This window comes from Cervus canadensis, chromosome 6 (assembly GCF_019320065.1).
Source record: "Cervus canadensis isolate Bull #8, Minnesota chromosome 6, ASM1932006v1, whole genome shotgun sequence".
NCBI classification, from domain to species: Eukaryota; Metazoa; Chordata; class Mammalia; order Artiodactyla; family Cervidae; genus Cervus; species Cervus canadensis.
This window is the reverse complement of record NC_057391.1, coordinates 62,782,402-62,794,911: the sequence shown is the minus strand read 5'-3', so window position 1 is coordinate 62,794,911 and position 12,510 is coordinate 62,782,402. Positions and strand designations below refer to the sequence as shown.

The 12,510-nt window shown below is 38.2% G+C and overlaps 1 protein-coding gene across 1 annotated transcript in view; it reads left to right on the top strand.

The window, feature by feature from the left end:
• WDHD1 (WD repeat and HMG-box DNA binding protein 1) overlaps nt 1–9,605 on the top strand; it is a 52,803-nt gene extending 43,198 nt beyond the window's left edge. Inside the window, exons 19-26 of the mRNA XM_043472148.1 lie at nt 141–364; nt 458–576; nt 760–816; nt 2,833–2,876; nt 3,310–3,480; nt 4,321–4,451; nt 6,769–6,907; nt 8,813–9,605. Of these exons, the coding sequence (XP_043328083.1) occupies nt 141–364; nt 458–576; nt 760–816; nt 2,833–2,876; nt 3,310–3,480; nt 4,321–4,451; nt 6,769–6,907; nt 8,813–9,010 (1,083 nt within the window). The 3' untranslated portion in view covers nt 9,011–9,605. The remainder of the gene's footprint in view (nt 1–140; nt 365–457; nt 577–759; nt 817–2,832; nt 2,877–3,309; nt 3,481–4,320; nt 4,452–6,768; nt 6,908–8,812) is intronic.
• Nucleotides 9,606–12,510: the final 2,905 nt, after the last annotated feature.

Below are 12,510 nucleotides of genomic sequence, written 5' to 3'. Positions count from 1 at the left end.
CAGAGATACAGTCTCAAGAAAACTGTTATCTCTGTTCTACCAGTAGTATCTTTCTTTTATTTTTCAAAAAGTTTTACTTAACAATTTGATTTCCACCATCACCGCCCCCCCCGCCCCCCGCCCGCCCTTTTTTCCTTTAGCTTTCCTGTAAACTGGAGCGGGAATTTCGTTGTGTGGAACTCGCTGGTCTAATGACTCAAAATGCTGTGAATTTAGCCATTAAGTATGCTTCCCGTTCTCGGAGATTAATATTGGCCCAAAGACTTAGTGACGTGGCTGTAGAGAAGGCAGCAGAATTGGCAGCCACCCAAGCTGAGGAAGAGGAAGAGGAAGAAGAGGATTTCAGGAAAAAGTTGAATGCTGGGTAAGAACTATTCAGTTGTTTGAGTTTTACCATCCTGAAATATTGACTTGGTCTTTTCATTGCTCTTTACTGAATAATATTACTGCTTTTTAGTTATAGTAATACTTCTACAGAGTGGAGTCAGCCAAGGCTCAGAAATCAAGTTGAAGAAGATACGGAGGATAATGGAGAAGCTGATGATACAGAAGAAAGACCAAAAATACACAAACATGGTAAAATAAATGTTTAAGGCAGTTTAAAGATGATAAGTGTCATGTGTGTGACTTCCCTCATTTTACTTGGCTGAGGGAAATTGAATACCCATACGTTTTCAAGGTGTCTTTTTGTCTGATTGTTGATTACAGAGGATTCCTTTATATTCCCATTTACACTGTATTGTTTTAATTATGCTATAGGAGAAAACCCATTTTTCAAAAGTACAGATTCCTCTGATATGCCAGCTCTTAAGTCAGGTAAGACATTTTTGATTTTGTTAATATCAAGGAAATTTTGAAGTAGTCCTTAAAGTGGTACATCTACTCAAATATCCCTTACTCTTCAGGACCTATTTTGTTGTAGTTGTTATTTTCAATCAGAAATGTTAGTGAAACTGTGTTCATTTAACAGATACTTACTAAATGCCTGTTGTGTGTCAGATATTTGACTAGAGGGAAGATACAGAAGTCAAGTGGATATGCATATTTGATCCCTGCATAAACCTTATACCAGTTGGCTTTTAAAAGTATATACATATATTATTCTGATTTTGAAAATATGCTTTTGCATGTGTACAGATTATTAAAAGAGCATATAACAGATGACTGTAATCTAGTCAGTGGTAGGGGATAGTTGGGACCCCAAGGAAGGCCTCATGGAATGTTTAAAGCAGAGATCTAAAGAGGAATGAGGCAGTCAGGCCAAGGTAGATGGGAGCAGAAGAGAATCATGTGGGCTTAAGGAACAGCATGTGGGCTTAAGGAACAGCATGTATGAAGATGGGAGCAGAAGAGAATCATGTGGGCTTAAGGAACAGCATGTATGAAGAGTGATTCATGTAAGACAGGGGGCAAAGAGAAATTGGTGCTGGATGGTTTTGGAGCAGTGAACAGGAACCAAACCATGCAGATCCACGTAGGCCATGGTAAGGATTTTGATCTTTATTTTGAGGGTGCCGGGAGGCTGTTGCAGGTTTTAATCAGGAGCATGGTATGGCACATGTGCAGAGGAGGGTTGTGTATAAGGAGACTACTGGTGTGGTCCCAAGTGAGACTGAATAGTGACCTAGACTGGGGTGGTGGTGACTGATGAAGAAAGGGAGGAATTGAAGAGACATTTCTGAAGATAATGTAGAGGGTATGGAAGTTCAGGGTGTGGAGAATGGCTATCAGTTTCTGACTTGAGTACTTGAGTGAGTGATGGTGCCATTTACTGAGTCAGGAGTAGGGAAATGTATCTTTAGATAGGAGAATGAAATTACTGTGGGCTGTTTGGGTCAAGAGTTCGGGAAAGTAGTATCTCTGGGATGCAGATATAGAAGTTAAGATTGTTGACATGAGTATAGCAATTTAAACCATAGGTATGTGTAAGTGAGCACTGGGGAGGATCAAAGTGAGGAGAAAAATGAGCTTAGGCTTAGGGAAGCCCCAACATTTAAACCTCAGGTAGAGGAAGAGGAGGAGGAGGAATCATCAAAAGAAAATGAGAACAGAGAGGAAGGAGGTAAGCCAGAGAATGCATTATCTCAGAAGTCAATGGGGAGATACTCTCAAAAAGAAAGGAACCCTCAGCTGTGTGGAATGCTGTTGAGAGGTCAAATAAGGTGTTGGCTGAAAAAGATCCACCAGTTTGGGCTACATAGAGTTTATTGAGTTCTTAGCAAGAATAGATCCTGCAGGATGGTAGGGCTAGAAGCCATGTTGTGGTTGGAGGAGCATACGAATAGTGAGGGAATGGGAATAGCTGTGTAGACAACTCTTGAGAAATTTGACTGTTTAGGGGATGTCAGAGAAAATTATATGAGGGGTGAGGGGTGTGTGTGGCAGAGAATGTGTTCGTTTTCTGTTTGTTTCTTTAAGTTAGGAAACTTAAGGAGCCAATAAAGAAGGAAAAGTCAGAGATGATGCATTTAGCCATTGATCCAGTTTCTTGAAAAGCAGGAGGGGTGGAATCTAGAGCACTTGTAGAGGAATTATTAACTAGCTAAAATAAGGCACCATTCTTCCCTGGTAATGTGAGAAAAGAGTAGATCTCTACATACTGTGTTTGTGTTAATATATTGCTTAGTGGCAACTTGGGATAGCTCTCATCATCTAATAGCTTTTATTTCATCTTAACAGTAGGAAGGAGGTCACACATAGTTATTAATAGTTTAAAAGTTGCAAAGTACAGTGTTTTCATATAATACAGATTAAAATATTCATTATTATTGTAGAAGTCAAAAGTCTTCTGAGTTTTACGACTATTAAGTGAGGGTTTCTTTCTTATGAAAGGTGCAGTTACCTCTAGCAGCCAAGGACGAATAAACCCCTTCAAGGTAAACTCTTTCCAGTGATGGTTTCTATTACTTAGATACATTTCCATGTAGAGAGATATTTCCAAACTACCAGATGACCCTTCCCAGACTTAGAGGCATTAAAGACTGCAACAGATTAAATTTTAAAATATTTAAGTAAGTAAATATTTTAAAAGGAAAATGAAAGAAGCACTGTTCATACTTGGACTAAGAATTTTATTTTCTACATATCTCCTAAGAACCTACAGTTTTGAAAGGTACTCCCTATTTTTCTTGGGGATGTGGTATTTGGGAATATGTGCATCAGTCTTAATTTGGATTATACCAAATGTATTCCGTTCCAAAGGTTAGACTACAATGCAAACTTAATAGAAATTTAAAGGAAAAACAAATCTCTTGGGATTTTTTTTCTTCTTTAAGCTTTATGAAATGCTAATACTGGTTTGCTCTTTAGGTATCAGGCAATTTCAAAGAGCCAGCCATTTCAGTGAATTCAGGACGTTCAACTAATATTTTAGACAGTATGACCAAATCATCCAAGAAATCTACTGCACTTAATCGAGCTACAGATAATGAAAAGTCTCCAGTTATAAAGCCCTTGATTCCAAAGCCAAAATCTAAGCAGGTATGATTTCAACTGCCCCCATCTACAGTAAACAGCTCGTGGTCTGTTTGTCTTACTTTAGTTTTGTTCACTTTGTCAGGTATGAGACAGGAGGCTCCGGTTGTTATAACTGTATAGTGTAGTGAGAGCAGTGGTTCTCAATTCTAGTTTTGCTTTGGAATCACTTTTTTAAAGTATTAATACTTTAAATCATATTATACAGCTGCCAGATATGTAAGAAAGTATTAAAAATGCTCCCAGTTAAGCCAGTGATTTTTGAAAGCCATGTGTATTAGCATTTGTTTAGAAGAGACTCAGAGAGCCCCAATCATTCCTGCCTCCTGGTCCTCATGACCTTGTGTAGCCGCTCCCCTCATGTGTGATGGGATTACCCAGTAACTATGACAATGTGACAATATGACAATGTGATGAGATGTCACTTCCATGATTGTATTACTATTAATATATAGACCCAGGACAAGGACTCAGGCATCTGTCTATATTCTTTTCATTTCCCAGATGGTTCTGATGCCTGTCCCTGTTTAATGATAGCTAGCTTAGTAGCTGGCCCTAATCTTTCGTGTTGTTTTCTGAGTTTTCCTCCCAGATTTTGTCCTAGTTTTGGTAATTTCATCCCAGGTTTGTCATCAGTAAAGTAGGTAAGCTAATTTGAGGTATAGTTTTTTGGAAGTTTTGTATGCATGTGTATAAATATTTACTTTCAACAGAAAACCTTAAGACTTAACATGTTAGTGTAAGAATTCTAAGTAATAGATATTTTTCCACATTTTTCCAAATTTGCTCATGGTGTATAGAATCATGCTAGATTTTGTTGCAGTATTCATGTGTTTGTTTTCACAGGCATCTGCAGCATCCTTTTTCCAGAAAAGAACTTCCCAAGCTGATAGGACTGAGGAAGTAAAAGAAGAAAATCCTAAAAATTCATCATCTGAAACCCCAGCTGTGTGTCCTCAAAACACTGAAAACCAAAGGTCAGTACATAGAGAAATTTAGTATTCTCAAGATGCAGTATTCCAATAAAAGGCAGGTAGAAGTAGCAATACAAAATTATGTGGCCCTGTTATTCATTAATATAAATAATACATTGGCACAGGTAGTGGGCATTCTGAAATCATGTAATTTTAGGGAAGCCACATATATTGATTAGTATCTATTTACATTATTTATTAAAGTATGCTTTGATAAACTATCTGTGTTTTAAATTGTGGACACATTTTACTGGGGTACTATATTTTTTAATTAGTTCATTTTTTCATTTGTTTTTAAATAATATAGTTACATGGGAGAAACACAGTCAAAAGATACAAAAAGATATGTGATGAAGAGTAAATCTGTTTCCTATCCATTCAGTTCTCTGTGCACAAATACTCACTGCACAGATTTCTTCTGTAGCCTTCTAGAATTATTCTATGCATTTTTTTTAGTTTACAGAAATGATAGTATGCACATTGTTCTGTGCCTTATATTTTTCACTTAAGAACAGGTTTTGCAGATCATTTCTTATTACTACATGAAGAGTTTCTTTAATCTTTTTACATGCATTGAATGGCTGTACCATAATTTGTTTAGTTTTCTGAAAGTGGACAAAAAGTCTTTGCTGGTCTTTTGCTGGTACAAATAGTAGTACAATTAATAACTTTATATGAATATTATATACATATAGCTGTAAGATGGATTTCTGTATGGTTCAAGCTAATATACACTTATAATTTCGAAAGATACTGCAAAATTGCTCTGCGTGGATGTTTGTATCATTTTATACAACCCCAGAAATACGAGAGTCCCTGTTTGTCCACCAACTCATTATGTTACCAAATTTCTTGATCTCTTGTATGCTAGATTTATTTGAAATACATCAGCTATATTGAAAAAGTCACCATTTCATTCTTTAAAATTTTTATTTATTTTTGGCTGCAGTGGGTCTTTGTTGTGGTGCATGGGCTTCTTGTGGCAGTAGGCTCTAGAGCATGTGGGCTTTAGCGGTTGCAGTGCATGGGTGGGCTCAGTAATTGCAGTTGTCCGGCAGCATGTGGAATCTTCCCTGAGCAGGGATTGAATCTGAATCCCCTGTATTGATAGGAGGATTCTTAACCACTGGACCACCAGAAAAGTCCCACCATTTCATTCTTAACTTTATGTTATCTCATGTAACTGGTATCTCACGTTCAGTTCAGTTGCTCAGTGTTGTCCGACTCTTTGCAACCCCATGGACTGCAGCAAGCCAGGCCTCCCTCTCCATCGCCAACTCCCAGAGTTTACTCAAACTCATGTCCATTGAGTTGGTGATGCCATCAACCATCTCCTCCTCTGTCGTCCCCTTCTGCCTTCAATCTTTCTCAGCATCAGGGTCTTTTCAAATGAGTCAGTTCTTTGCACCAGGTGGCCAAAGTATTGGAGCTTCAGCTTCAGCATCAGTCCTTCCAATGAATATTCAGGGCCAATTTCCTTTAGGATTGACTGGTTGGATCTCCTGGTAGTCCAAGGGACTCTCAAGAGTCTTCTCCAAAAGCATCAATTCTTCAGCGCTCAGCTTTCTTTATAGTCCAACTCTCACATCTCATATTAACAAATTTAATTTGAGGGGGTAGCTGTAGTTTTAATTTTTTTTATTTTGTCCTGAATTTAATTTAGCTATTAAACAGTGAAATTTTTATTTAAGAAGATTCAATTTTTTATACTTTCAACAGCCTATACAGAAGAAAAATGATCAGTAAATGTTAAATATTTGCATTAAATCTTTAGGTGTGACCTAAAAAACAGTTTGTGTCAGAACTAAAATCTAGTAACATTGACATGTGTGCTGTGTCGATGCTTTACTTAATGGTACAAGAACTGACCCAGGCTCCAAGGTCAGCTGTGCTAGCAGGAGAAAGGAGCTTGAGAGAAATCATGAAGATTTCAAATAGCTGGTTTAGGGAATGGAGAAAGGCTACCAAGAATTCATGGAAGGGTTTTATTGGACTAGAGGGTCTAAGGAAGATTGGAGACCTTGAGCCTGTCAATATTCATTAAAGAGATCACAGGTTTCTGTGCTTGGAAAATACAAATGTGAATAATCCCTTTGAATTGATCTTACAAAGGATTTCTTTCAACTCATTATTCCTGCAGTCTCTAGGCAGTTTTAAGTAATGTGTAATTATGAATATTAACAAGTGTAATTAATTGTGTCTGTCTTACATTATATATAGGTATGCAAAGACTAATGGTTAATTACTAACCTGAAGAATAATAAAGCACTCCAGAACTGTCTTAAGTATAAAAATTTTTTTTGCATAATTGCTATTTTAGGCCTAAGACCGGGTTCCAGATGTGGCTGGAAGAAAACAGAAGTAATATTTTGTCTGACAATCCTGACTTTTCAGATGAAGCAGACATAATAAAAGAAGGAATGGTTCGATTTAAAGTACTGTCAGCTGAAGAAAGGAAGGTGAGAATAATTGTGCTGAGATTGAGACTTTAGTGAATTCCTGGCTTTTAAATTTCTTATAGAAAATGCTTTTTTTCTGTGTTTAAAATTAAATACACTCAAACTCTTGGTGGAGAGGAGATGCAACAAACGAAATGTCAGTTTTGACATCTAGATCTATATAATAATTATTTAGTGTTGATGGTTAATTTTTTGGCAGATATAATACCTATATCTGTATAAGTTGCTACATATTGTAAGTTAGGGGAATAGCTCAAGAAAAAGCACATTACTTTTAAGTTAGAATCAAATAAAATTAGTAAGTAAAACAAATTAATTCACATTTCTGGATAACTGTTTTAGAGTCCTTGTAAGCAGAATTTCTTAAAATACTATTTACTTACACATTGAATACTAAATGAGAATACTGCTTTGGGAGGAAACAATCAGTGTTCTGTTCTAGCCTTTCATGTGGAAATTAGGACAGGTGACTTGTACCTATCGCTTCTTAGGTCATTTTTCTGCTATGTAGAAAAAGTCTAGGAGCAGCTTTCTTTTACAAGGGGAAGGAATGTGTGTGTTGTATCAAATCTCAGACTTACCTTCCCCAGGGATGACAAGTGTGCAGCAGTGGGTGCCTTGTGACATAGATACTTACCTTGATAAACTGGTTTTACAAATAAAGGTATTGCAAAATGAGGAAACTAGAAACTAGTCTAACCACCTCTGACCTTCTTTAGAATCTCATTAGCATCTTTGTGTTTCTCATTTTTTTGTGAGCATTTATAAAAGGATAAAAATTCTAAAGTATTAGATAAAATGGCATCTGAATGAATAAGACCATAAGCTGAAACTGTCAGCTTATGCAGGAAAAGAGGAAGAGACATGGCAAAACTTGTGGTCATGTTTTTGAATACTTAAAATGTAATCAGGGAGAAGGAAATGGCAACCCACTCCAGTATTCTTGCCTGGAAAAGTCCATGGACAGAGGAGCCTGGCGGGCTGCAGTCCATGGGGTTACATGACTGAGCATGTGTGCATGAGGGTGGAGGGAGATGGGTTGGTAGCAATAAAGTGGGAGAACTAAAAAAAAAAAAAAATGTAATCAGTATTTTTAGTGTAAACCTTAAATGTTTCTTAAATCCAGTCTGTTAATGTGAAAGATTCTACAGCTCACATGTACCCTTTTCAACAGTAATGACTGGGAAGGAAAATAAAGTAGGTGGAGGAGGAACTGTTAAAGATTAAAAGAGGCTATTTCTGATGTGACAGAGTGATGGGGGTGAAGATCAGAGTACTGATTGCCAGGGGTTGGGGCGTGGGAGAGGAATAGGGCAGGGCAACATGAGGGGTACTCGGGCTTGTGGAAATGTTCTATATCCTGAATGTGGTGGTAAATACACAGCCTACAGTAGAATTACACACATACACACACAAATGAGTTGAAATAAAAAGGGGGTTTTATCTATGTCAGTATCCTAGCTGTAATAGTACACTATAGTTTTGTGAGATGCAGCCATTGAGGGAAACTGAGTAAAGGGGACAGGGGGCCTTTCTGTATTATTTCCTACAACTGCATGGAATCTCTGGTACGACTGAATCTCTAATAATCTCAAAATAAAAGGTTTCTTTTTTAAACAGTACCTGCAGTTATAGTGTTTTGCTCTTAATATGGTTAAATACAAGCAGAGTTTAGATTGAAATATTACAGAGTTAGAATGTAAGTTTTTTAATGTGCCCTGCAATTAAATAATAAACAATTTATTTTTTAAAAAAATGAGAACCCTAATGATTAGCTTCATAATTCAAGTGCTAATTATGCTGCTTTACTTAAAGAAATGCTTCCTGAAAAGGTAAAGAAATCATTTCCTTCCTATTTATTTGTTATTTCCTAAAAATCTTTTCTCTTCAAATATTTTTACAAAGGCATGGGCTGCCAAGGCCAAAGGAGGAACTGCAAGTGATGGAGCTGAAGAAAAGAAGCGAAAACGTGTGGTTGATGAAAGTCAGGAAACTGAAAACCAGGAAGAAAAAATGAAGAATTTGAATTTACCTAAAAAGCAAAAACCTTTAGATCTTTCTACGAATCAGAAACTGTCAGCTTTTGCGTTTAAGCAGGAATAGAGTAAGGAGGTAAATTTAGAACTTAGGAAAGTAATGGATTTTTGATGAATCTAGACCTTTAAAAAAATCTGTAGGAAACTCTTTAAGTATTTTTGAAAGAGTTTAAAGATTGCTGTTTGTCTTTATAAGATAATTCAGTAATTATATTGGTATAGGTAGCAGGGCATCTGTAAAAACTATCATCTCTGCAGATTGCTCTGCCCCCAAATGGAGGGCTGTTCAGAAGCATGACCATGGCCACTGACTGGCGGCCACTGTCATGTCCCTTTGCAAGCTGGATTGATCTTGTTTCTTACCTTCAAAATAATCAAAGCCAAGGTCTTAAAACCTCTGAGCATTGAAGCACCTTCTAGAGTGTTCCTTGATTGGTAAATATCATATATTGGCAAGTACCACAGAAGTCCTCTTCCAAAATGTGTTACTATAGACTGCTCTTATGTCTATACTGGACCCAGGGGACCATATTTTTTTTCATATGGACCCTAAACATGTAAATAATTTTGTAGATGAAACCTTTGTTTTGGAAATTTCTTGATATATTACTTTTATCTGTTTGTATTGCCTGTTTTTTAAAAATAAAACTTTTACATTTTTATATTTAGCTTAATATGGCCTTCACATTGTATTTCCATGAAATGGAAGTGTTCCTAGAAAATATATTTTATGTTTATTACCATCATTTTCACTACCCCCTTCTTGTTTTTGTTGTTCAGTCATTAAGTCACGTCCAACTCTGTGACCCCAAGGACTGCAGCACACCAATCTCCCTTGTCCTCCACTATCTCCCAAAGTTTGCTCAAATTCATGTCCAGAGGATGAGATGCTGTCTAACCATCTCATCATCTGTCATCCCCTTCTCCTCCTGCCTTCAATCTTTCCCAACATCAGGGTCTTTTCCAGTGAGTTGGCTCTTCGCATCAGGTGGCCAAAGTATTGGAGCTTCAGCTTCAGCAGCACTCCTCCCAATGAATATTCAGGGTTGATTTCTTTTAGGCTTGACTGGTTTGATCTCATTGTAGTCCAAGGGATTCCCAGGAGTCTTCTCCAGCACCATAGTTTGAAAGCGTCAACTCTTTGGTGCTCAGCCTTCCATAAGGCGCAGCTTTCACCTCCATACATGACTACTGGAAAAACCATAGCTTTGACTATACCAACCTTTGTCAGCAAAGTGATGTCTCTGCTTTTTAATATGTTGTCTAGGTTTGTCATAGCTTTTCTTTCAAGGAGCAAGCGTCTTTTAATTTCTTGGTTGCACCCATGGTTCGGAGTGATTTTTGAGCCCAAAAAAAAAAATCTGTCACTGCTTCCACTTTTCCCCTTTGTATTTGCTATGAAGTGATGGGACCAGATGCTATGATCTTAGTTTTTTGAATATTGAGTTTTAAGCCAGCTTTTTCACTCTCCTCTTTCACCCTCATCTAGAGACTCTTTAGTTCCTCTTCACTTTCTGTCGTTAGAGTGGTATCATTGGCAAATCTGAGGTTGTTGATATTTCTCCTGGCAAGCTTGATTTCAGTTGGTGATTCATTCAGTCTGACATTTTGCATGATGTACTCTGCATAGAAGTTAAATAAGCAGCATGACAACATACAGCTTTGTTGTACTCATCTCCCAATTTTGAACCAGTCAGTTGTTCCACATAAGGTTCTAACTGTTGCTTCTTGACCCACATACTGGCTTCTCAGGAGACAGGTAAGGTGGTCTGGTACTCCCTCTCTTTAAGAATTTTTCCACAGTTGGTTGTGGTCCACATAGTCAAGGCTTTAATGTAGTCAATAAGGCAGAAGTAGATGTTTTTATGGAACTCCCCAGCTTTCTCTGTGATATAACGAATGTTGGCAAGCAATTTGATCTTTGGTTCCTCTGCCTTTCCTGAACCTAGCTTATACATCTAGAAGTTCTCAGTTCACATACTGCTGAAACCCATCTTGAAGGATTTTGAGCATAACTGTGCTAGTGTGTGAAATCAGTGCAATTTGGTCGGTATTGCCTTTCTTTGGGATGGAAATGAAAACTGACCTTTTCCAGTTCTGTGGCCACTGCTGGGTTTTCACTATTTGTGGACATTGAGTGCAGCCCTTGTAGGATTTTAAATAGCTCAGCTGGAATTCCATCACCTCCACACTAGCTTTGTTCATAGTAATGTTTCTTAAGGCTCACTTGACTTCACACTCTAGGATATCCCACTATAGGTGAGTGACCACACCATTGTGGTTATCTTTTTGGCACAGTTCTTCTGTGTATTCTTGCCACCTCTGGATCTCTTCTGCTTCTGTAAGGTTCTTCCCGTTTCTGTCCTTTATGGTGTCCATCCTTGCATGAAATGTTCCCTTGTTATCTCCAGTTTTCTTGAAGAGATCTCTAGTCTTTCCCATTCTATTGTTTTCCTGTATTTTTTTGCATTGTTCATTTAAGAACGCCTTCTTATCTCTCCTTGCTATTCTCTGGAAGAACTCTGCATTCAGTTAGGTATATCGTCCCTTTCTCTCTCGCCTTTGGCGTCTCTTCTTTGCTCGGCTATTTGTAAATCCTCTTCAGACAACCACTTTGCTTTCTTGCATTTCTTTTTCTTTGGGATGGTTTTGGTCACTGCCTCCTGTATGGTGTTACAAAGTGAAGAGAAAGTGAAGTCGCTCAGTCGTGTCCAACTCTTTGCAACCCCCTGCACTGTAGCCTACCAGGTTCCTCCATCCATGGGATTTTCCAGGCAAGAATACTGGAGTGGGTTGCCATTTCCTTCTCCAGGAGATCTTCCCAACCCAGGGATTGAACCCGGGTCTCCCGCATTGTAGGCAGATGCTTTACTGTCTGAGCCACCAGGGAAGCTCATTTCTAAGTGTTACAAACCTCCATCCATAGTACTTCAGGCACTCTGTTTACCAAATCAAATCCCTTGAATCTGTCCATCACCTCCACTGTATAAATCATAAAGGATTTGATTTAGGTCATACCTGAATGGCTAGTGGGTTTCCCTACTTTCTTCAATTTGAGCCTGAATTTTGCAGTGAGGTGCTCAGGATCTGAGCCATAGTCAGCTCCAGGTCTTGTTTTTGCTGTGTAGAGCTTCTCCATCTTTGGCTGCAAAGAATATGAAAGAAAGTGAAAGTATTAGTCTCTCAGTCATGTCTGACTTTTTGCGACCCTGTGGACTGTATTAGCCCACCAAGCTTCTCTGTCCATGGAATTCTCCAGGCTGGAGTGGGTTGCCATTTCCTTCTCCAGGGGATCTTGCCAACCCAGGGAATCTAGCCCAGGTCTCCCACATTGCAGACAGCTTCTTTACCATCTGAGCCACCTAATTTCAGTATTGACCATCTGGTGATATCTGTGTAGAGTCGTCTCTTGGGTTATTGGAAAAGAGTGCTATGACCAGCATGTTCTCTTGACAAAACTCTGTTAGCCTTTGCTGTGCTTCATTTTGTACTCCAACGCCAAACTTGCCTGTTATTCTGGGTATCTCTTGATTTCCTACTTTTGCATCCCTATCCCCTATAATGAAA